The sequence below is a fragment of the Paralichthys olivaceus genome, chromosome 4, assembly GCF_024713975.1.
Source record: "Paralichthys olivaceus isolate ysfri-2021 chromosome 4, ASM2471397v2, whole genome shotgun sequence".
Taxonomy (NCBI): domain Eukaryota; kingdom Metazoa; phylum Chordata; class Actinopteri; order Pleuronectiformes; family Paralichthyidae; genus Paralichthys; species Paralichthys olivaceus.
Window position 1 is genome coordinate 25,969,469 of NC_091096.1, and position 25,789 is coordinate 25,995,257.

The window sequence follows — 25,789 nt, forward strand, 5'->3', positions numbered from 1 at the left end:
GCTCGCAAGGCAATTGGAGCTCTTTTGAAATGCCATTGTTGAGACGTGGAGGGATTGTGTGCAGGGGAGAGGGAGAGAGGGAGTGGGTGAGATGGAGTGCCCACAGCAAATCTCCTGTCTGGAACTTTATAAGGAGACATAAATTATAAACAGCCCTGTCCCTCCTCTCACCAGACAAGGTGGGAAATGTTATCTGGGATTTTTTTACAAAGAAAACAGAAAAGGCCGGCTAGTGGTCAGAGTGTTAATAGATGCACCTCAGTGGGCAGTGATTGACTGTTGTAAACTTCACTTTCTCTTCAATAGCAGAATTAGTACAGACAGCCCATTAGCAGCCAGCTGCTGCTCTTCCCACACCTTGTTAAATACCACCAACAGTGTTTCTTCTCTAACTACTTTGTACCAGTGGAAACCTGATCAGCAGCAAGTGCATCTTACATCTGAGGGATTAGTCTAAAATAATAGTATGTTCACACACAGAGACAAACATATATATATATATATATATATATATATATATATATATATATATATATATTTATATACATATTGACTGTTGTAAGGAAGTAATATCACACAACACTTTTTCACTTTCTCGACCCCAGTCTGACCTCTAGGAGGTTATGTACAATGCTGTATACTTACCCTGTGGGTTAAAGAAACTTGCATTCATAAATTCCCAAATACAAGGTAACTAATTTCCGGATGATTTCCGGAACATATTTGCAAATTAATGGACCCTGACTTTCACTTTAACTTTGAAGTCTGGAGCAAGTTGCAACAAGATCTTTTAAGAGAGCACTCCCAGTAATCATTAAGAGAAAGGGTCAGTGTCTCTATATACAGTCTATGGTCAGTGTATACAGTGGAATGGAGCATGCAGTGATTCAGTGCAGCTTAGAGTTTAATGTCAGGAAACGTAATTATATACTGTGCAGGTGTAAAAGGAGAATGTAAGTTAACATCCTGTTCATAGCTGTCATTTTCCAGGCATGAAATCTATCATTGTGTGAGATTGTATTGTGTATTTGAAGCATGTTTGATTCCCCACAGACCACTGCCCCATATGGTGCCATGTATAAACTGTAAACACTGACTCAGAGGGACAGATTGTGTTGTTCATTAATCTGGACAGTGTTTGTTTCCAGAGAAGACGACCCCCTGTCATGGCGTGTCTGTGCTCTGGATGAAACTGGATTGAGAGAATGAACCAAAGTTTGCATGTAACCTGACTGGTCAGGTGAAGCAAAGCTACTTTATCATCAACACATTATTCACATTATCAGCTCCTGTGATTAACTCAAGATGGTGACTTGTTTTAATGTAGTTGCATTAATCCATCTGTTCCTGCTTATACTTGAGGGTTGAAGGGGAGGCAGGGTTCACCCTGTTCAGACCTGATATATCTGTCTCGCATGGTCTGATCGCAAGTGGAAGTGTTGCCAATGCCAGGTCAACAACCATTCACTCCAGCTCATCATGCATCATACAGGTCAGCTGGTGGGAGGTGGGTGGGAGTTTACAAATATCTTTCAGAGACATTGTGATTACCATCCACCCCTCTCTCTCTCTCTCCCACACACACACAAACACACACACACACACACATGCACATCTCTCTGCTTCTACACTATTATTCTTATAATTTGTAGGACTGAAGATCTGAAGGAAACATTGCCATTGTTTTATGTGTGTGTGTGTGTGTGTGTGTGTGCGTGTGTGTGTGTGTGTGTGTGTGTAGCCCTGTGTGTGATATGAACAGGGAAAAGAGGCAGCTGTTGGTTTATTGACACATATTTCTGTGGATAGTGCAGATTGACTCTTTAATATGGTATTCAAAAACCAAACAACCATTTTTTGACTGTGGGAGGGTATTTTGTTAAGTTTTAAGAGAGGAGCCACTGGTTTACCAGGTTCACATGGAACCTCCCCATTACTCATGTCCTAACTTGTTTGTTCAAAAATACATTAACTGACTTTAAAAGAGAAAACGTTACACTTTTAACAATTACTATTTTGTTTCTAATTAATTGTTTAACAGTTTCTTTTCCAGTATTGAGATGGATGGTTTCCGTGCTGTGTCGTCTGTGGGTTGCTCCCCACAATAAATCACCCTGCCCACACTGAGCTCAGTTTTCACCTCCATTAACTGTACAGCAATGTTGGTCTGTAGGGCGTGAAATGAGGTAAGGCTGATTGTTTGACTTTGTGGTCACAAAGTATTGTAGAAATATGCCACTTAAAGGGCTGATATTGCTATAGTCAGTTATCATCCTTTCAAACTATGTCAATAACATCCATGCAGTAGTAGACGAAGTATCCAAACATTTTACTATAAGTTCTGAGTTACTGATTTTTGGGGAATGACTGTTGGTATTTGAAAACAAAAGCACCCCTCCCTTCACCCGGTCCAGCCTATGGACGCAACTTGCAATAGTCTCTCCACTGTTTTAACAGCTTGCCAATGATCATGCAGGTCTTTCTTTTGTTATTTGGTCTCTTCTTTGTATTAGTTCCCTGCTAGATCTGATTGGATCAGTAAAATAATTACTCTCAGTGTTGATTACTTTGAAATATATATATATATATGTGTGTGTGTATGAAAAACAATATAAACATGTAATCAATGCAGTGCACAGAAATAAAGTACAGATATATTTGGAGTAAAATAGAAAAATAAATAAGTAAAGTGAATATGTAATTGAGTGAATGCACTTTGTTCCATCCCATCCTACTTTGGCAACACCTGTCAGTCATGTGACCCTCACTTTGTAGATCACAGTGGGTGCTTGAGAGTCTCTCTAACAAATTGGTGGTGGTAATGAAGAGGTCTGATCCCTTCCCCTCTGTAAACCTTTTGTGATGTCAGGTGCGGCACATGAGTGTGTGGTGGAAGTCAGAAATCAAAAATAAAATTTAAACTACAGTGAATATTTACCAAATATGTCCTTCCATATTCCCTGATCTACAGACAGTTCTTTGTGTGGCAGACAGGGCTGAGACTCTGTGTCAGCCTGCTGTCTATTTCTCTATTGTGTGGCAGCTTTAATGAAGGCAGCCGCCCGTCACTGAGGAATGTGGAGCTGTGGAGCTGCTGTGAATCACCACCTTACACATTTGCATGTTGCTTGTTGAGGCGCTGAAGTGAGAGGGCCTGTCTCTCCTGAACGTCTCTGCTCCCTCATCAGCACAGCAAGTGTTTAATTAAACTTTTTTGTTGTTGATCGCAGCAGGTTGGAGTTAAGCCTTGTGCTGGGCTCAGAACATGGGTTTGGGGTTGGACTGGGGTTTAGGGTTGGGGGTAGTGAGTGGGAGTGGGGGGTGAGTGGGCGCATTAGTCTAGCTGCCACAGAGGCCTCCGCCAACCATAGCTGGATAAGCTCCCTCCACCTCTTTTCCCAAAGGTGGGGGTGGAAGTTGAAGGGGCTGGGGAGCAACAATTCATTGATCCGGGACCTACACTCAAGCTAATCTTAGACTGGACTCCAGGATTGGCTCCTAATGCATCTGTCACTTGTGAATTTACACTTCAGACTGAGAGTGAACAGTCTTTACATCAACACAAGAAAGCGTTGTGTCCCTAACAGACTCGCTTCAGAGGCAACGCTGACAAGTCATGCTGCAGCTTGATACATGTTCCCTGCTGTTGATAGTGAAGGGTCATTGAGTCATTTGCTGTGGAAGCTGGCTTATTTTCTTAAAGTTCAATAAACAATATCAAGATTTATTTAGGCACTCCATGCCTGAGATATTTTACTTTGATCAAAATCAAATCAGTCACATGTAATTAGCCAAGATGGCTAAACTAGCCTATTTACAAAAAATTTTTGTTAATGAGCATTGTCCCTGTAATTTTAAACTGAATAAAAAAATACATTATAAATAACACAGGGACAAATTACAAGAATTAACTAATAAAATGGATATTTGAATTTAAATTTAAAAGTAAGTTCAAGGAGAAAAATAATAAAAAACCAAGTAAACAGAAATGTTAGTAGTAGTTGAAGGTACTTGTGATCGATCTAGTTTTAAAAGCAACGTAAGGGACATGCGTGTGTGCTGTGGGAAACGTCGATGTGAAAACCTGTCTGTGTAAACAGTGTGTTCAGTTCTTGTTACAGAGTGAGAGATGCCATACAACCAGTGGAGCGGTGGATGAACCGGTCTAATCCAGTCATCCATCCCACGTTTTCCTTCCCTCACCCTCTGCTGGGGTGATTACTGTGCTTTACTCCAGCCAAGCTTGGTCCCCTGAGAGACTCACTCCCTCTCCACAACACACGTTCACACACACACACACAAACACTCAAGCACAGGGTCCCAGTGGTCCGGCATGGAGGTGCTGCCGCTCACTCTGAGCAGCTGAGGCGGAGCAGCCTGGATGGAGAGCTGCAGTGTGCTGGATGGAGAACCTGCGGATTGACGGCGTTGTTCTGCACTGACTGGAAACAAGGTTGCTTTACTATGGAGTTTGGAAGACTTTGGTCCAGATATCAGAGGACGGTGCTGATCACTGTGATGATGTTCAAACTGGGTAAGTCATCATCTTCGGTGGGGCAGTACCCTGCAGCGCAAAACTTTGTACATCACAGTAGGAACACATTCAAACTCCATCCACAACCTTAAAGTGCATGTGTGCAGCCCTGCACGTTCATGTGTACACCCTGTATTTATACTGTGTGTTGAGAACCACTACACATACACACTGTTATAGTTTGATGACTTATTCACAGTCCATTCTTTCAAAGAGTCTTTAAGTCAATGCATAGCAGGTTAGAAATTAGTCACCAACGCGTATGAAGAATAATAGAATAATGGAATAACTTTTTTACTCATTTTTTCCTCTGCGATTGAGAAAGTTCTTTCCATTAAACATCCTTTAAAGTGATGGTAAATGATGGAACCAGAGGATGCATTTTATTTCTTTAAACAAAAACAAATACTGCTATTGACTGAAAAGCAAGAACACCATCTTTAAATCGAAGTTTATTATCATTATTTCTGCACTTTAATGTGATCGTGTGTCAGTAACCCTACCTAATGATTTGTGGGGTTTCATGAGCAGGTGGGTCTTATCTCGAGCACAGCACATGGCTAAATGTGTGTTTACAACTCACTAAACTAAGTTAACAGGATCTAATTGGTTCGTTTCCTCACAGCTCCCTCATGTGTGATGAATGTGCAGCCAGTGCAGCACCATTCGTGGGGTGTGTGAGCTGGGTGGGGGTTGCTCGACCCCCAGTACCTCATGAAACTCTGTTGACCTATTTTTCCCGCGACCTTCATTTATGTAAAGCGTCTGAACCTCATTTAAAAGGTGGCGGGCCGGCACCGGGGATTGGCCGGTGGGTGGCATTGTTAAAGGTCACCATGGTAACGAGCTGAGCGTTCGGCTGCACTGCTGCACAGCTTTTTTGTCTCATGTTTGAAAGGAGGGGGAGATGGGTATTAAGGAGCGTGGCAAGAGACCTGGCACTCTGAGCACTTAAGGATTTAAAGAAAAAGGCAGAAGCTGAAAACAGGAACGGGAGGCAGAGTGCATGTGTTGATGAAGATGTGCGACAGGGAAAGATGCAGGAAAAATGGCCCACAAAAATGCAGCGGTTTTAAATGTATTTTTTATCTTTAATTTAAGTCTGAACAACAGCAGTTTAAACAAAAGAGGAAAACACCAAAAGAACCATCCTCCCTCCCCATCAGGGCTGCCATCTCCAGATGATACACACAGACGAGACAAGTGCATTTAAGGCTCCAAGTGGAAACCTGTGACTAATTCAAGAAGAATTTGCTCTGATAGTTGTTAAGGGACGGAGAAATCTGGGGTCGAAGAGGTCTCTACTCATTAGTGAGGTATTTTACTCTTCAATGAAACAGAGCTCACTGGGTGGATTACTTACCCAACGTTGTATGGATCAGTCATCTGATAATTATTCAGCTATGACTCATTACTCTTAATACATGTACCAGAAACAAGTGTGACTTGAAGTCCACTGTTACCGTAATGATTTGCTTTACAATACGTCACAGTAAAAGATGGAAGTGGTTTGACCTTAAAGCACTTGTTTTTCACGTTAGCCCCCAAAACAAGACACAGACATTGTGTTAGAAGTAACGCAGCCTTTGCAGCAGGAGACAATCAGATGTGTGTCTCAGACTCAGTGTGACTGATTCAAGGGGGATTTGTGCTTTTTTTTGGGGGCAAACCAAAGCAACCCACTGCTGTGGAGCCTTTGGCGCACAGGCAGAGCTGCCAGTCTCTTGTGGTGAATCAATAAAATTCCTCTGAGCTCAACTTGTGCGTTAGCCAGGGGCTTCCCTTCGTCTATGACTCACAGCGTCGCTGCTTCCCCTACCCTGCAGCGTGTCTCTCTACTGACTTTGTGTTGCTGTTGCCGTGACTCTGAGCAAATACTTCCCCCCCCAGCCTGCCTTGTGCACCTGCAAAGAATGAAACAAAATGACAAGACTTAGTCTTTCCATCATGTTTACCCCTCAGCTACAAGCCCTACATTTCTAATAAAGACAGTTGGGCACAGTAAATACCCTTTATGAAACATTACTTAAAAAGGAGGAAATTGTTTTTTCAGCAGCAGATCTATACACACTTGTTGCTCTAGTGATTTGAGGCATGCAGGACAATGCATGTGGGGCTGACCTAAAATCCAGATAGGATGTTCTTGATTAAAATAAAATATCTTGAATAGGAAGCATGAACATTTCTCATTATGTACGGTGTATGCAGAAGCGTTGACATTTATCACAACACTCGGGTGAAATGTGTTTTTACTTTGCTCCTCCTATACTGAAGTTGAAATGTATGTCCGTCCTATGTTACAGGATATTATTGTTAGTCAATATAAATATTTTACATCATGATTTTTTTCTTAGCCCAAACATTCCCCCCATCATCACACCACCAGCAGCAGTCTGGACTTTTGACGCAAAGCAGGTCTTCATGAATTCATGCCGTTGACTTCAGATTGTGACTCTGTCATCTGCAGTTTCAGAAATGTGTCTGTTCTGTTATAAACCATCCTAACCCTAACCTCAAGGTTGGACACGTTCACTCGGAGATGTTTTCCTGCTCACCACAGTTGTAAACAGTGATAATCTGAGTGACTGAAGCCTTTTCGTCAGCTCCAACCAGTCTGACCCTTCTCCTCTGAACTGCTGCTCACTGGATGGTTTTTGCTTTTTGGTTCCTTTCTGAGTAAAAAGTCTAGAGACTGTTGAGTGTGAAAATCTCAGCAGGTCATCTGTTTCAGAATAAAGCAACAATCGTGTCACAGTCAAATTCACTGAGCTCACATGCTTTAATCATTCTGATGTTTGATGTGAACATTAACTCAAGCTCCTGCCCTGTATCTGCAGGATGTTATACACTGAGCTGCTGACACACGATTGGCTGATCAGGTAATGTGTGAATAAGCAGGTGTAGCCTACAGGTGTTCTCTATAAAGTGTGAGTGTAGATGAACAGAAAGCTGGATTTCCTGCTCCACATCCATATAGCTTGAAAGTGGCCTTAAGACTTGTGTTGTATTTAGTTTTTGGACATCCTGTTAAATCAGATTCAAATAAAATCAGACTTCTCAATCAGAGTGAGCAGTACTATTAACCCCCTCTTGAAGAGATGCTGAGGTCTCTGGATAGTGTCAGTGGTTTGATCAGTCAGATATGCTCAGTGTTATTCTTGGCCTCAGATGCTGGTACCAGTCACTGCAGGGATCGGCCCTGTCCAGTAATAACCATGATCTATGAAGTGCTCTGAAACAGGGGGCAGGGCTTTGTGTTGGAGGAGCGGTTATCAGCTCCCTGGAATGTGTGAGAGGTGGATTGGGTTTGGATGGAGGGGTGAAGAGTGAGGAGACCCTTGCTGCCCCTGTCAGCCTGCAGGACTCATGAGATTACAGGTAGTAGAGGTTTAAAGCACTGAGTTGAGCTGGACAGGCCAGGCCTGGAGAGGATCTAGGTTATCTTCGACAAGACAAAGAGGGGGGACGGTTCCAAATAGATAAACAAAAAGATTCTTAAAAAATTTCAGTACAAGTGAGAACCAACTGAGGGAGATAAAGCACAGAGTGATGCATATGAAGTTGATGCAAGACAGAGGAAATGATTCTGAAAAGGAAATGGAGATAAAGCTGGAGATAAAGAGGATCAAACATGCAAACACACCACATGTATCAACAAATTAACACATTCCAAATTATTTGTCTTATCTGCTTTCCTTCGTACTCTTATGTCAACTTCAGGGTTCTAAGAAAAACAACTCATTCAAATTATTCTTGTCTGTCTCAGTAGGGTGATAGGAGTATGCCTTTGGAATAATCCTATACATTTGATTGTAATTAACTAAAAATAAGAATAAGCAACATTTTAAGCAATTGTGACTTAAACAGTATGTTACGAGACATTCTAATTTACATTAGTAAATGGAGCAAAGGCTACATTTTTCTAATAAGTAATGACACATCAAAGATTGTCAAATAATTTAATTCTTTAGTGGATTAAATACAATTTAAATTTCTAATGACAAAACAATGGCAACAGAAAGGTAAGGAAGAATGACAGGCCCTTTAATGCACATCGGCGTAGCTGTCAGCTTCAGTTATAAACACTGGGCTGTTACTTCAGCATTTAAATATAACCAGAGGAAGCAGAAACAACAGTACCTCTCAGGATGTATCAGGTACGGACGGTGGTGGTGGTGGGAGGAGAAGTGAGACTCATGTGAAGAGGAACGATCAGATAAAAGGTGTGAGAACAGATGCATGTGAAAGGAACTGAGATTGTTAAACGTGGATGCAGTGGGAAATGAGGAATAGGTGTTGCCAGGAAAATATAAACACATTGTTACTGCAATGTTGTTGCTGATGACTCGACAGCAGAGAATCACATCGGATGATTTTTACCCAAAACACCCAAACTTCTATATAGTTGAGAGGGGGGGGGGATCCATGTAACAGATTATAAAAAAGAAACGTTCCTCCTAATGGTTGAATCTATAAGCTCCTTTTCACCATTGCTCAGGTCAACAGTTTTTCAATAATCAACATTAAACTTGCTCGTGTCCAATGAGCAGGATTTCAGCGTATGTGGAGTGAAAAATGTTCACTCAACCTAATTAGTAAAGATCACAATGCGGTTCATTCAAATTATACATATTTCTATTTACTTGACAAATAATTTGGTATATAAACATGATCTAGTAACCTAACCAAGTGTTGTTCTTGCCTCATCATCGGAACATCTGTAAGTAATTATAAAGAAAAAAGTAAAATAAGAAGTTGCTGGAGTCTGACCCTGATCTTCTGGGGGAAAGTCCTGTGACCTTTGACCCATTCACCCATCAGATCTTGAGCCAGATATGTACTGTCTCTTATACTAACTCTCAAAAAACCCTAAATTAAACTGAAGTGTCAAAGTGAAAACTCAGAACTATAGTGAACATAACAGAGCCATTGCATTTTTAAGTATTTCAATTTTCACATCTGTTCCACTTGTGCAGCCTTTAAACCAGTAGTGAGTGAAATGCTGATTGACAACACTGACAGCTGCTTGCTCAGTCATGTAATACGTTTACTTCTAACACCATCTGCTGTGATCTTAAGTCTAGGGGAAAGAGGGGCTTCATCCCAGCACCTATAGTCTTTGAGTTGTAGGTAGCCCACTCTATAAGCCCTAACAGCCAATCTTACAGAGAACAGTGTTCTGCGTTAGCCACACAGTTTCCCTACAACTCGTAATGTATTTCAGGCTCTTTAATGAATTAATTGAAATATCTTCCATTATATTTATTTTTGGGTGCATAACAGAATATAGGTTTGACTGTATTTTGGAAATATAGCACACAGTGCTTTGGTCTTCAAATAGCTCATGCAGAGATATGTTTTCAGAGGGTACTGTACTCTTTTAACTTCATGTCAGATAACTCAAAAACAATTCCATTCTCATACAATGACCAAATATCAATTTGACTTAAGACTCAGACGAATAGACAGCAACAACAATGGTCCATCTTGCTCAAACTCAACCACGTGGGGCTCAAGTTACTATACATTACAGAATGGATATTTCAGTGTGAACAAAAGCATGGTAAATAATTATGCACAAAGGTATTTTAAATGGACAGTATGAAGCATGTAATCACAAGATGAACACATGTCCTTGCACTTGGTCATTTGTTGGTCATGAGGAAATAACATTTGAAAGACTTATAACTTAATTACCCAGAAATCCCAACATCATGGAGTTGACTTCTATACTGTAAATGAGAGGCACCAAAGAATCAAGGTGGTCAGAAGAGAGACTTTCTGGACAAAGTGCTCACTTTCATATGTTTAAGGGACTAGTTTGTATTGAATTAGCATTGGCAATGGTAAACAATTGATCTCCATTCTAGTTTGGGATTCATGCTTGCAAAAATGTAATTTTTATAGGAAAATGTGTTAATAGCAGCTTCCCTTTCCCCCCACAGGTCTTCTGTGCACAGTGGCAGCAGACAACTGTCTCTCATCTCCCTGCAACAATGGTGCCACATGTCTTGAACACCTGGATGACTATGTGTGTCTGTGCCCCAAAGGACCAGTGTGGTACATGGGCAAAAACTGTGATGAGCTATATGATCCCTGTATTTCTGCTCCTTGTACCAACTGTACCAGCACACTCGGGACAGACGAGTTCCGCTGCCTCTGTCCAGATGGATTCACAGGGCTAAACTGCACCCAGGATGTAGACGAATGTTACAGCGAACCTTGCAATGGTGTCAAGTCCTACTGTGCCAACAGAATCAACGGATATTCCTGCCACTGTCCCGAGGGCTTTGGAGGTGATGACTGCCAGGCTAATGTGACCACTTGTTCAGAGGAAACATGCCAGAATGGTGGTACCTGTTTATATATCCCTGACACCGGGCACCGCTGCCTGTGTCCTGCCGGGTACCAGGGGACGAACTGTGAGGAGAACACCGATGAATGTCAGTCTGAGCCCTGTCAGAATGGAGCCATCTGTAAAGACGGGGTCAATGCCTACCAGTGTTTCTGTGTGCCTGGATTTCAGGGCTACCACTGTGATTTGGACATTAACGAGTGTGCCTCCCACCCCTGTCAAAACAACGGCACATGTCTGGATGAAGTGGACCACTACACATGTGACTGTACCCCAGGCTTCAAAGGTAAGACACTGTAGATTATGTCAGGGTTATAACGGTCTGGGTTTTTGAACCAAGAACATGTACTAATCAGAATTAATAATCTTATTAGCAAATATCATTTTCAGTTTCTGAAGCAATCAAAATACTAATTCAAACCAATTTGTTCCTTTTAAAGGGTCAGTGTGTAAGATTTAGGTGAAAGGGATTTTTGGCAGAAATTGAATATAAAATAATCTTAGTGATGTTTTCACTGGTGTGTTTCCTCTAAATTGTATGAATTGTTGTTTTCTTTACCACAGAATGGGCCCTTTATATTTCAATATTTTATATTTACATGGAGGAGGGTCCGCTCTGTGGAGGCCGCCATGTTTTATGTCGTCCAAACTGAAAAAAACTAAACACCTTTTGAGTTTTCATGACAACTGAAGTTCACCACAGGTTCTCTTTCATGTTGGGAAGGGGAGGGTGAAATGTGGAGTATTCAGCTGCAACATGCAACTTCACCTCTAGATGTCACTAAATTCTACACACTGAACTTTTAAGTCTAATCCACTTTATTTAGGATTATAAGGCTGAAGATGTCAAGAAGGCCACTAGATTTTACAGTGCATCTGACTGTCATGTTTATAAATGATTTAACATTTATGTTTCAGTTAATGGTTCCGTGATTGCCAAACTTTTACAACTAAAAACAAAGTTAGGTCAGCTGTGGACTCAGCTGTGGACGTGAAAATAAATAAAAAAACATATATTATAGCATATATTCACATACTTTTATATTTCTTATATTGCTATTATGCTAATCATGCTGTTCTCTAGTATTTTGTGTTGGCATTTGCATGATTAAAGAACATCTCTGGATTCTGAAATAAAATATATGTTTTGGGAGATACAGATGTAGCTACTAGCTCATTTTCATCTGCAGTCATTAGAGACAGTCAATATGTAGTTTCTAGGTACTCAGCACTTGAAGGCATCGGAACACATACAAAACAAATGCCCTCCAGAGAGGGTGTGGGAGTGTTTAATTCATAAGCAACATGAGGCACATACAATATACTGCTGTAGATGAAAGTGACACGTGGATGTCAATGAAGGTTACGTGCTTTAGTTTGGTCCACTCACTTCAATGTAAATAAAAGCTCATTGTAAATCTTTATTTTAGTATTGTACAATGCAGGTAGTACAGTATTGCTTTACTTCTCCTGTTGTATAAAGAGACGGACTGAGCTTTTATACCACTTCTCATTGCCGACATTGAAAGAGGTTGCATGGCTCTGTTTAAGTAGCATTAGTGTTGCTGTTGTCTGCAGCTGAGCTCTTGGCAGCGTCAGTGTCATTGTGTTGTACCTGCACGTGTGCTAAGATAATTAGGTGTGTTTCCAATCTCATGCCTTGGCCCACTGCCATTCCTCCTCTGCTCCCATCAGGGTTTAACTGTGAGGTGGAGATCGATGAGTGTGAGGTGCACCCCTGCCAGAACGGCGCCACCTGTTGGGACCACATCGCCGCATACAGTTGTGAGTGCGTGGCCGGCTTCCAGGGCCAAGACTGCGAGGTCAACGTTGATGAATGTGCCAGCGTGCCCTGTCTGAACGGGGGCAAGTGCATGGATGGGGTCAACAGGTAGAACACACGCACATGTTTATACTGTGAGAATGTACACACACAAACAATGTGATTGGAGTTAGACAGATTTTCATTTTGGAAGGGCAATGCAATTTAAAAAGTATAATGTTGAAAATATTGAGTTCTGCAAACTTCTGTTGTTGTCACTTACATCTGTGTTACATAAACTTAAAATAAATAGTTGGTGTGACAAAGGTGATGTTGACACAATAGTCCCATCAACTTGTTTCAACACGATTTCTGTGATAGTTGAGACAACAAGGACGAGTCAAACTAAAAAACTTGAATTTAAATCTTGTTTAAGCAGCCAGGCTACTTTATCAGGAGAAAGTTTATCTCTTAAATAAAGTTAGTTAAAGAATCACTAGTCCACAAAACTTAAGGTTCTACTTTCTGAAATTACAACATAAAATGTAACATTCAGAATGTTTTTTTTTTAGATTTCAACTGACCCTGGTCTTTTGGTATATATAAGTATTAGTTCAAATGTCACACATTTACAACATTATATACATGTTATCTTTTAACATTCATCTAATGAAACTGAATACAACTGGCAAATACAGTGTATGAACTATAGTACATTAGTGCACTACTGTCTGTGAAACAGGAATGTTTTAGCAGTAACGACATATAGACGACATGTGATGTCAGTTACCTGACAATTTACATGGGGAGGGCAAGGACAGGAGTCACTGAATTATGAAAACATTTTAAATGTGCAAATGGCAGTTTTCATCCTAAACTGAAATGGAATTGTTTCCTCTTAGAAAGAAAAAGACAGTGGTTTAAGAAAAGGTATGAAGAAAATAAACAGGAGGTTCAAGGATAAAGGACAATTCTCGATAATCTCTATCATTTATAAGCTCTTCCTTACAGTTCCTTGAGATAATGTATGGAATGATTTGGCACTGTACAAATGAAACTGTTCTATTTGTTCTTTTCTGAGATGCATTTATTTATTACATATTTAAAAAACTATTTTCATATGTATTGTATCAGCAAATGTCTCTTAATGTCTGAGTATTTTTTTTCCTGACATGATATGTGGGACAGTAAATAAGAAATAATGCTCAATTAGAATCAAGCTCAGAACATCCAATGAGTTTGACTCATCTTAAGAGATGTGATATCACATGTACAACTAATACAACAGAATAGTAAATACTCGTTAATCTATTCCTATCTACCACTCTTTATACTTGCCTCTCATGTGTGTCATCCAGCAGTGTGTTGTGTCAGCTCCAGGTTGCACGGCAGACATTAAAGTTGACCAGGGATGATAATGAATCCACTTATCTGTGAGTCATTGTGATGAGTCATTAAAGCGCTGGAGGTGCTAAGAATACCTGGTGCAGTAGTAAAACTGATCGGACTAGCAGGGTGTGAGGAAGCTGCTGGAAGGAGGGATGTTAGTTGGCTTAGGGACGTGAATCCTGGAGTAGACACTCTGGTATGACCAGTAAGTTATGGTGACCAATGCTACTGTTGTTTCACTTATGTTATATTATGAGTCTTCTCTCTTTATTTCATGGTAACAATACAGATGGCAAGTGAACAGAGTCCAGAAGAGCTTCAGCTTCTTATCATAGATGCTGCAAAACTGTTTCAGGCAAAATATATTCACTCATTATGTTCGACTCAAATCTGTTGTTTCATACACATTCAGTCTTTTAGTGACCTAGAGCTGCAACAACTAGTCATTTAAAAGATTGTCATGTTTCATTTTAAATAGATCCAATAGCCATTTGTGTCCATCAGTCCACACCTTATACTCTATAATGACAAAATAGAGACATGCTTTTCAATATTTATTGATAGAAATCTAACTTTCTGAAGGTGGCTTCAGAAAGTGTGCTTTCTGGTTAAATCATTTTATATGAGAGGATTTGAGGCTTAAGGGTTAGGGTCAGTAAACTGAACAAGACATTTGAGGGTGTTAACTTTGATTCTATATAATTTTTGGACATTTCATGGATAGAAAGATAAATTAGAATCAAGAAAAAGATCAGTCAATAGTGAAATAATCACAATGACCTCTTGTTCCCTGTTTGGAAGCATCTGCATTTAATTTAGATTTCAAGCGTTTTCTTTAGTCTGTCACCTGCTTATATGGTTTAAACATGTCACATAGATATTTTTCAAACCTAAAACCAGATTTCCACTTGGAAACATTCCAGTCACTCTTGCTCAAGGTTATTTTCAGGTAATAAGTTATTTGCAAGAATCTTGACAAATAATGGGAAATTTGTTATTGTGCTATGTGATTTTAAGTTGTTACTGTCCACTATTCAGCCTTGAATCTTAGTTGACTATTTACACCAGCCCCCTCCACATAAGCCATTGATTGAGCATGTTTGAATTAGATAGGGTAATTGAATCATTTCAAATTTAATAGGGTGCCTTTGTGCCATTTTCAAATCATTTTCAAATCAACAAGATACTTGATCCAAAAATCCCACAGAAAATCTTGATATAGAATGTTGCTCTGACAATCACAATACCAGACCGGCTTATTTGTATCTCTGCTTTTTCCCCAGCTATAAATGTGACTGTGAGGGGACGGGCTTTGTGGGCGACCACTGTGAAGATGATATTCCTGAATGTGCTTCTGACCCCTGCAAACATGGAGCCACCTGCTTGGAGGGAATCAACCAGTACAAGTGCCTTTGCTGGCCAGGTAAACTGTGGTTCAACACTTGGCCTGATACCAACCACATTTTTGACAACCACAATAACTATTTAATAACACATAAACCCTTGGACCCCACTTTTTGACATTCAATAGATTTGAACAGTGACCAAATGCATATCTAAATGTTTCAAAAGTGCAACCTTATGCACACAAAGAGCGTCCCCTGGAGGCTGGAGGATTCACACACATACATCTGAGCCTTGAGTTTAGAGAACAAAGGGGGGCTAAATATCAGGGGCTTTGCCTCTTCTCTCATTTATGGTGCCGCTAAATAAAAACAGCAGTGTGGCAGTATTTAAATCCTCCAGGGTTGTGATGAATTATGAAAAGTAATGCCTGACCACATTTCAGTCGAGAGATACAGACGTCGACAGGCATCTTGTGAATATTTTTCTACCATGTTATGCAATGATGTGTGCATGTCCTAAAAGTACCTTGTACAAAAAACTGAGATTTAAGTATTTTTTGAAAGTACATAACTTAAAACAATGCTCACTTATCATAAGCTGGATATGCTGGAAGAGCACGTTTAAGTATATCATTACACAATCAATGTGTCTGACTCCAGCTCCCACCTTTCAGGCTCCCTCTTCATCATTATGCATCTAAAACTATATGTATTTTCAAAAACATTTTCAGGAGGCTGTTATAGAAATAACTAGATATAAGTATATCAACTCAATAAAAATCCTGACAATAAATGTAACATCATGTAATAATAATAGAATGGTACCTGTAAAAAATAAAGGGCTTCTAGAAATCTCAGGGATCTAAAAAAGTCTAGAGTTTGCCCAAAATGTATTCTGAGCAGCACTGCAGCTAAAATAAGGCTCAGGTAGTGTGGGTTAGTCAAATAATGTGGTCAGCTTCCTGAGTTACATCCTTTTTTGTTTTGAAATTACCTCTGAACGTTTCAATGAACAGAATTTCCAACTGTGGTTGAGGGATAGATCTGGCTATTTGTAACAAAAAAGAAACACTCATGCAAGAAGTTCCTCTTTGCTTTATTGAGACACATTTGACACCTGAAGTTTTTTTTTCCCCATTCTATTTATGTTTGATGGAAATGACCGATTCTATTTACAGCACAGACATCAGCTCTATGGACAGAAGGAATGATAACAGTGATTGATTCAAAAATATTTAATGACATGTGAGTATTGAATTAAATAGACTTAGGTGGAAAAGGTCAAAACCTATCCGTTCAACGTTTTTGTGTGTGTGTGTGTGTGTGTGTGTGTGTGTGTGTCCAGGTTATGAGGGAGAGAACTGCCAGGTGGATATTGATGAGTGTGAGCAGCATCCTTGTGAGAATGATGGAGTGTGTTTCCAGCGATCAGATGCCAGGAACTATGGGATGCTGCCTGAACTCAGCACAGCCACATTTACATATGAAGAGGCAGCTGGCTTCATCTGTGACTGTTTGCCAGGGTTCACCGGTAAGCCATGCTGCTCGCAGCAGGAACCTTCAGTTTCTTGGTATGTTGCCCCGGTAACTCGTCATTAAGTGACGAGGACGCAGATATGAATCTGATCAGTTTCTTCCTCTCGCAGGAGACAACTGCTCAATCAATGTAGACGAGTGTGAGTCTGCTCCATGTCACCATGGAGGACAGTGCCAGGATATGGTCAACTCTTATCGATGTGTGTGTCCAGACGGCTTCACAGGTAGGAGGGACCACTTCTCTGCTCTCCTACTATTTATCTCCTAACAAAACATCTTCAATAAGCAGCTCTTCCCTAGCAGACCTGTCCCTGTCAGTGTTCATCCATGGTACCAATGATTTTAAATGTACTTGAATAACCGCGGTTGTTTGTTCTTAACTTCTAATACGACCCATAGCAGCGTCTCCCTAGGTAGTAATGCACAGGCATGTGTCATCATGGTTTCAATAGTAAACATCTGGTTAAAACAGTCCCAGTGGAGTCAAGGTTATAAAAGAAGAACGGCAACATAATAAAAACACAACGTCGACACAAGAACCAATGGTGGCTATCGGGAACAGGACTGTGTGAAAGTAATTTGTCACTTTTTGCGTCACCTGACTTTCTCCTTTGTTCCTGTCATAATTACTATGGCCACTAGAGTTCACCTATCTATAAAACTTTATATCATTGCTTGTGCAGTCAATAACTTTAATATATATATTTTATATATATGACAATGTGGTTCACCAGATACCAGCATAGGAAAAAGTCAAAATGAGTGTGATTGATTCTCTGGTTTTCTCTTGCATTGTGTCAAAGGGGAGTTACACGAAGTTGATACTTTTTGAACAATCCCTTAAGATAATGTTGGGCAACCTTTAATTCTTTGTAGATCCCTGGCTGCACCGCCAGGTTCTGTTCAGACCTGGTCCATCTCGAATGATCCTATCACATGGACAGCATATGTTACTTTACACCACTTATGATCAATTGACCACTTGTGATTGGATCTCACTCCTCTGCTCTATATGCTAATAAACACGTACTACAAATAAACAACAGGACGGTATGTGAGCTCTTCAGCTCTACAGTGAAATACAATTTACTGATAAAAGAAAAAAAACTATATTCCGTGGTCAGTGTTAATTCTTTTGTGGTGGTTAAAAATTATCAATGTACAAGGAGTGTAACAATACTTTGGGGTCATTATGAAACAGAAGCAGTCACATTAATGTTCGCACAGCTAAATGACTGTGCCCACATGCATCCCAGAACTGCTCTAAATGTGGTCTGAGTGATCAGACCTCAGACACGTCCTCGATGTGTCTTGAGCCATTTCCAGACATGACCTCCATGAGGAAGTCTGGAAAATTTGGCCCAGACTGTTTTTTAGAAGATTCCTTTCACACATGAACAACACAGCAGGAGATACAGAAATCTCGTGGTGCAGCAGACAGAAACAGATTAATTCTGCTGCGGAGATCAAGTGTTGTTTGTTTACAGCACATGGACACCGGCATGGGCCCTTAATGTTGACTGAGAGGTGTTCAAAGTAATATCGGGTGAAATACTCTGACCTTGTTATTAATTTGTTGTCATAGCAAATCTACATGTGCACAACACATGAGTGTTTTATCATTTTATACTGACTGTTGGCCAAACACCTCAAGACTTGAAAATATAGCAGGCTTTCAAAATTGTGATTAACATTTTGTACTTTTTTCAAATGCTTATTTACTCTAGTAACTGGTAGAACAATGGATCAAGAAAACCAATATAATCGACAGCAAATATACTAAATTAAAGTATTTTTAAAAACTCCTTATCCCCCCTGGGCCAAACAATAAAGGGTTAATCCTCCCCTGCTGATCATTCCCCAATGGCCCGCAAAGGTATTTATTCCTCATTAGAGGAGATTTGCCTCTGCATCACTCAAAACAGGAGGAACAGCATCAAACTCTGACCTTGAAGTGCAGGATCTGGACTTAGAAGTGAGGACTTGAACCAAAAGCTTTTGTCAACACACCAGGAAGCGAATCTGCTAACAGCATTATGGCTGCAACGATGTTTAGGCCACAACAGAGCATAAGGTAGGTGGGGATGATGGGGCATATGGTATGGAGGAGCACAGTGGAAAACAACAAAGCCAATAAAAGTGCCATATGTCAGGTGTCCATCATGGGCATTAAACGGGGGTCTCCTTAGTAAATTGCCCTGGGGATGGGGGATTACAAAAAGCTGCTTAACAGACTAATTAATGCCCAATGAAAAAAGACAAAGATGATGTTAAACATTGTGAGCACCACAAGGCCATTTTTCTAAATGATCTGCATTCATTACATTGGTATGTTACATTATAAACAAATCACTGTTGGAAACAGCAGCAAAAATAGAGGGAATATCCATATGGCACAAAAATATATAATCCTGTTAACTGTGTACGGCACATGTGCAACAGGTTGACCTTCCACGTGTATGAAGTGGTTGTTAATCCACTAGAGACGACCTCCTGTGCCCTCTTCCTTGCACCAGGGCCATGTTGACAGTTTTATAGTAGTTGGAGCTGACATAGGACATTTTGTATTGGAAATAACTTGGATGCGGTTACAGTCATTAGTTCAGTCACATTGACAGATCTGAGAGATGAGTGTTGAGCTCATCGTAGCCTCCATAGGTTTGCTGATCACATTGTCAGTAAGAGGCAAAGCTTATAGTAACAACTAATTCTGTCAACCACAGATGACAAGAAGACAATATCAGGATTATTCAAATAGTTTGTGTCCCTGATTTCTATTTCTCTAGTTTTTATGCCAGACTACCTTCTTTGTAACTGCTAAAGTCAAAGGCTAAATGGAAAAACATTTATATCACCACATTGTGAGGGAATATTGTATGTATATTGCCACTATGGAAGATTTTTATGTCTGAGGTAAATCTTGCATTATGTAAATGAAGGTAGAAAATAAGGGATAAATGTGATAGGACAAATTAAGAATAATGAAATTAAAGCAAACAATAAGATTTGTGTAAAAGTATTAGTAGAAGTATTTTTTAAAATCAATTTCATGAGAAATGTTGTTAGATTTCATAAAAAATGTAAAAATCTTAAAAGTCAAATGTCTTGTAACAAGGTCAAACTGAAAAAAAGTGGGATAGGGATTATGTAATACTTTTATGTCACAATGTCTTAAGTGAAAAAAATTACTTTATTAATAAATCTGGATTTGGAATTACGAGTTTAAAATCATGATGCTGAAAATTATTAAAGTCCAACTTTAAAAGTAACGACAATAATAATAATAACGATAATAATAATAATAATAATAATAATAAAACATTTAACGATCAACCAAGGTTGTCAGAATCCTTTTTTCCCCTTTCTTTGTCACTATTACCAAAGTATATACTAGTGCTGAATCTAAATTCATTGCAATTGTCTTGCTTATACTATTTTATCGCTTACCTGAAGCCCTGAACCTGCAGCTCCACCTGTGGGTGGTTTTATCAGCAGCTCCTGCCACTAGTGGGCATCCACAGGCCAGCACATGGAGCACAGAGGGGAACGCAGCACTGCATTCCTCTTGTCAAACACTGACAGGAGCCAGCTGGAGTCTGGAAGCTTACCACTCTGCTTGGGCTGGGCTGCAGACAGGAGAGGAGAAGTGGGTGTGAGGGAGGGAGGGATTCAGGGGGGATGGAGGAGGCAGAACGAAAGGGAGGAAAAGAAAAACTGGGCAGGGCTGCAGTTTAATCACTCCTGCCTTTCTGCCTGGTACAGAGTGGAGGAGTGACACTTCTGCTTTGTAAGCCATAGAGAGAGAGAGAGGGAGAAGGAGAATTTGTGTGTGTGTGAGAAAGAGAGATAGGACTTGGTTGTGTCATTTCTGCCACCCAGCAGTGTGAAGAATGTGTTGGCTGTTGACTCAGTGGATCATGGGGGGCAGCAGGTTGATGCTGCTGCTGCTGTGCTGCTGCTGTGGGCCCTGGGGGCTGACAGGTACAGTATGGCACAGCACTTTTGAATACTACATTGACAGAGAAGAAAGTTGCGTGCTTGTAAGGGTGGAGTCTTGACACGGGAGAGGACGAACAGCTTTAGGGTTCCTTGAGTGTAGAGTATTTTAAAGGACTATGTTAATGCAAGCTGACTGCTGCTGCCAGGGCTTAATGTTGGATGCGGTGTGATAAGACGGCTTTGACTACAGAAATCAGAGAGATAGACCTGTGTGTGTGTGTGTGTGTGTGGGGAGCATATAGTGTAATATTTCAGTGTCTAGCTGATACGATCAGTATGACATATCCTTGTTTAATTGCGTTAAGGAGGACTGTTAATCTGATTCACCTCTAATTGTTAATAACGGCTGTTTCCTCTGGTCGTTTCCTCTTTCATCTGCTGATGACACTGATGGAAATATTTGTGCTGTTCCTCAAGCACATCTGTTTTTTCATCTGCATGTATGCACACCGAGCTCTCTCACCTAGTGCTGTACCCTTGTTGCTTGTTTGAATTTCCAGTTCTTACATGTGACTTGAGTTTTGAAGATTGTGTATAAGTGAAATAAGTGAATCTCTGTTGTTAAAAGTGAGTGTCTCTCCATGCTGCAGGCGTGCACTGTGAGGTGGACATCAACGAGTGTGATAGCGCTCCCTGCCAGAATGGCGCCACGTGCGAAGATGCTGCCAACTCCTATAGGTGTCACTGCCCGATGCCAGAGCCTGGCCAGGAACCCTGGGGTGGGCAAGACTGTGATGTCCGCCTGGTCGGCTGCCAACATCACCAGTGTCAACACAAAGCAGGTTGTGACCCAATGCTGACAGATGATGGAGAGCACAGCTACACCTGCCTGTGTCCATCCGGCTGGACTGGAGAACGCTGCAACACCTCAACTACCTTCTCCTTCAACTCTGAGGGCTACATTCACATGCAGCTGCCTATTTCTGCAAATAGGACTAGGCCTGAGATTGATGACAATAACCATGGGATCCACATGCAGCTCAGATTCAAAAGTACTCTGCCTGACATGGTGCTGTACTACCGGGGCATTAAGGAGCGCTTTTTCTCATTGGAAATTGTTAGTGGCTCCCTCCAGGCCAGGGTAAAGTCTGGGAAGGTGCTGCAGGCCATTTACCCTGGCCCTGTCAATGATGGGGAATGGCACCAGGTGTCTGTGACCATGGATGAGAGGCTGGTCATGACTGTAAAAGGACTTGGCTGTGAGGAAGGGTGCCAGGTGAAGAATGAAGGCCACAACCATTTGATCTTCCTCCGGCCCAGCTCCTTTCAGCAGCTCTATGTAGGAGGAGCACCACAGGAATACTTACGCCATACTTCCAGTGGAAGGGGGTTCATTGGCTGTATGGAGGACCTTCATGTTGACCATAAGCTGCTTCTGCCTCAGGACCTCCTCAGAGAGGAGAACCACGGCCTGGAAATGGGCTGCACCAAAAAAGACTGGTGTCATAAAGACCCATGCATGGAGCGTGGGCAGTGTGTGGACATGTGGGTTCGTGCCAGATGTCAGTGTCACCGGCCCTACTACGGAGAAAGCTGCGAGGAAGGTGAGATAAGTTCCAGGTTTGCAGAAATATACTCTACTGTGACTGCAAATATACTAGTGGGTTACTGAAAAAGTTATACTGTGGCTAGTGTTCACAGCTTCTCAAATGGTGGAAAACATGAATGATAATGTGGTCTGAAACCATGAATTGATTTTATGGCTACTTTGGCCGTGGAAATATCTGTTAACAAAACAGTGACATATTATCACTTTATAATGTTTTTGATGTTTAAAATGTATTCATCCAGCAGACAAAGAGCAGCATAGATAATTATTTCAACCTCCACATGATAAAAAGTTCTACCTAGCCAGGTTTGGATGGAAACAACTAATGAGAAATGTCTTTAGCTGCTTAATGCTCCACAGTGATCACCAGCCAGTTGTTATCTTTGTCTGTGTCTACCACTTTGTGCTTAGCAGGTAGCCGACAGCCGTCTGACTGAAAACATCTGCCTGCTGTTGTTAAAAACATTATAGAGAGGAACAAGACTTGAATCCCAATAGTAATGTTGGAAGCTGTCAAAACAAAACAATTATGATGGAGAAGAGAGAAGCTAAAAGAAGCTAAAATAAAATAGATCTGAGGCAAACAGCAGAGTTGTTCATAATCATAATCAGTATGGGTCCAGCTTCAAAAACAGTTGACCACACTGCCCATAAAGCAAGTGGACCTTTTTAGTGAGACCCTTCACTCTTTCTTTTATTTCAGGTGAATATCAAATATTGCTGGTTCAAGTGAAGTATTTTGGGACTACAGTGTGACATCTTTGTGCTTCCAACTCCCATTTTAGAGTACCCATCCTGGACCTTCGGCCATGAGAACATCACCAGCTACTCCACCTTCAATATCTCAGAAACCCATGGAGACAACTTCACCATTTCCTTTTTAATGCGCTCTCTAAAACACAATGGCCTAATCCTGCAGCTCAGTCGAGAAGAAAAGCCCTACCTGACGATCTATCTGAAGGAAGGCACTGTTGCTATCTACTGTCCTCACACCACACTGCTGTCAGAGGCGAAGTTTGTCACTGATGGCAACAATAATTTAGTGACTATCAGGGTACGCTATGGCCATGTGGTCTTCCCCAAAGCCGGGAACCATCTTGCCTTAGGGAATGTGAGTGTGGAGGCAGGGGATGTAGTGTATGTTGGGGGGCTCCCTTTGGACAAGAGCATAAACAATTGGGGTGGAAACTTCAAGGGCTGCCTGCAGGACATTCGGCTGGACAACAAGTTTCTGACCATTAAGGATCATCCAGAGAGCGTGGAGGTTTACCAGGCAAGCACAGAGGAGAATGTGCTGCGAGGATGTCAAAGTGATGACACATGCAAGGTAAAAGAGAAATACAGTCGATAATTAGTTGAATGATCACCACTTTAACTAAAGAGCAGACAAAAAATGAGATATATATGTATATATATATGCCACCACAATCTAACAGCATCTAACATCCTAACAGCATTTGGATCAGGGATCGGGAACCCAGAAAACTACTTACTCCACTAGAATTACTGCTCAGCACAAGTACTAAACTACTATTGTGCTGTTTCTAATATCAAATCTATTCCTGCTCCTGCTATGACTACCTCCACTACCACAAGCACCATAACTACTACTGGAAAATAAACAGAGAATGTTTTTTATTAGAAATGATTTTATATAATGCAGTTAGTAGAGTCTATGATTTCCATTTATACCAAGGTTTGACGTAACAGGTCATGTTGTTGTCTGCATCAATCAGGATTTAACCAACTTTCTTCAGATATCTTTTTTTTTTTTTTTAAATAACATCAAGTAAAATAAAGTCAAAATAGCAAAATGCATTTTCACCACTGGATGCCAACATGCTATGTTAGTATTTCTGGAAAAGTACAAGTCAGGCAAATGAGAATTTGGTTCCATGTTATCTGCTGGCAGCAGTTGGTGTAAATATAGGGAATTTCCACAACCAGCAGAAATCAGCAGTACCAAATTTCATTGAATTTTATCAACACAAATGCTTATTTTCACTACAGCCACTGTGGCATGGATACATGTCAACAAAATGGTCTGGCTAATTTGCAGTTATAATGCAAATCTCCAGGTTTAACCAGTGTGAGGCTCTAACAAGGAGCTAACACTAATTGTTTTAGTTCCTTGCACTGATTGTTGATGTCTGATTATTGGGCTCTACTTTATCATCCCCACCCTATTAACACTGATCTGGTTTTGAATCCCTCTGGTCTGTAAGTTACCGCTCAGTCCTCTCTGCAGTTTTAACCCCTGTGGTCACATCAGGTGAGAGATTTTACAAGTGATCTTGTAATCCATCCATCTGTGTTTGTCTGTGTACAGGATGAGCCCTGTTCCAACGGTGGACAGTGTCACGTCACCTGGAATGACTTCATCTGTAACTGTTCCATTAACTACTCAGGCCGGCTGTGTGAGACACGTCTATGGTGCATCGAAAACCCTTGTTTTGATGGACTGGCCTGTGTGGACCTACAGGATGGTTATGAGTGTGAGTAATCCTTTGGTAGTGATTATCACTGCCTTCATCAAGTCAGGCCAGGTCAAGTTTATTTGGTTAGCTCTTAATCTTAGTGGTCAACAGATTTTCTGAATGGCCATTGCTACAGACAAACTGACATCAAGTGAAAAGACCTACAAAGGTCTAAGTGAAAAAACTGTCCTGCAGAGGTTGCAAGAATCATGAATCAGAATCATGATGCTAGTTGTTGTTTTTGAACCCCTTAGTTAAAGATAAGCCAAGGTCCTCCTTATATATAATTTTTAAACATTACTGTAGACTGTCTCACAAATGGCCCTATCTTGGATTTTAAAGTGTTGTGGGATGCATTGTGGGATATTTGGGCATCATACCTACGTATTTCTTTTGAGAATGTTTTTTATTATGAGTTTTGATGATTGATGGTGGCCTTTCACACTTCATCCTACATTAATACCTAGTCAGAATCGAAAAAGAATGGTCAACATTCTTCACGCAAAATGCTAAATCTGACAGTTCCCAACTAGTTAGTTCATTTGACCTATGTATGGTAAAGGTTCATGTCTTTCAAGCTCCACAGCCTCAGTTTGAATCACTGACTTTCCATTAAAACTCAGAAATCCAGACTTAATCCAAATCTTCTCCGGACCCACAAAAGTCCAGGGCAGTGATTTGACTTTTATGTAAAAGAGTATACTGACAAGAAAATCTATTTCATTTGGAGAGCCTCAGCATAGGTTACATGGTGGATCTGCTAAACCAACTCCAATCAAAGCTTGATGCATGCATGAATATGTAATTCAAACAATTCCATTAATATCATTATACTGATACTA

General features: G+C 40.7%; 1 protein-coding gene across 1 annotated transcript in view; it reads left to right on the forward strand.

Moving 5' to 3' along the window:
• Positions 1-4,247: 4,247 nt before the first annotated feature.
• crb2b (crumbs cell polarity complex component 2b) overlaps positions 4,248-25,789 on the forward strand; it is a 29,063-nt gene continuing 7,521 nt past the window's right edge. The window contains exons 1-9 of the mRNA XM_020102344.2: positions 4,248-4,534; positions 10,480-11,175; positions 12,585-12,780; positions 15,324-15,463; positions 16,732-16,917; positions 17,033-17,146; positions 21,512-22,465; positions 23,256-23,797; positions 24,800-24,965. Coding sequence (XP_019957903.2) covers positions 4,465-4,534; positions 10,480-11,175; positions 12,585-12,780; positions 15,324-15,463; positions 16,732-16,917; positions 17,033-17,146; positions 21,512-22,465; positions 23,256-23,797; positions 24,800-24,965 — 3,064 coding nt within the window. The 5' untranslated portion in view covers positions 4,248-4,464. The remainder of the gene's footprint in view (positions 4,535-10,479; positions 11,176-12,584; positions 12,781-15,323; positions 15,464-16,731; positions 16,918-17,032; positions 17,147-21,511; positions 22,466-23,255; positions 23,798-24,799; positions 24,966-25,789) is intronic.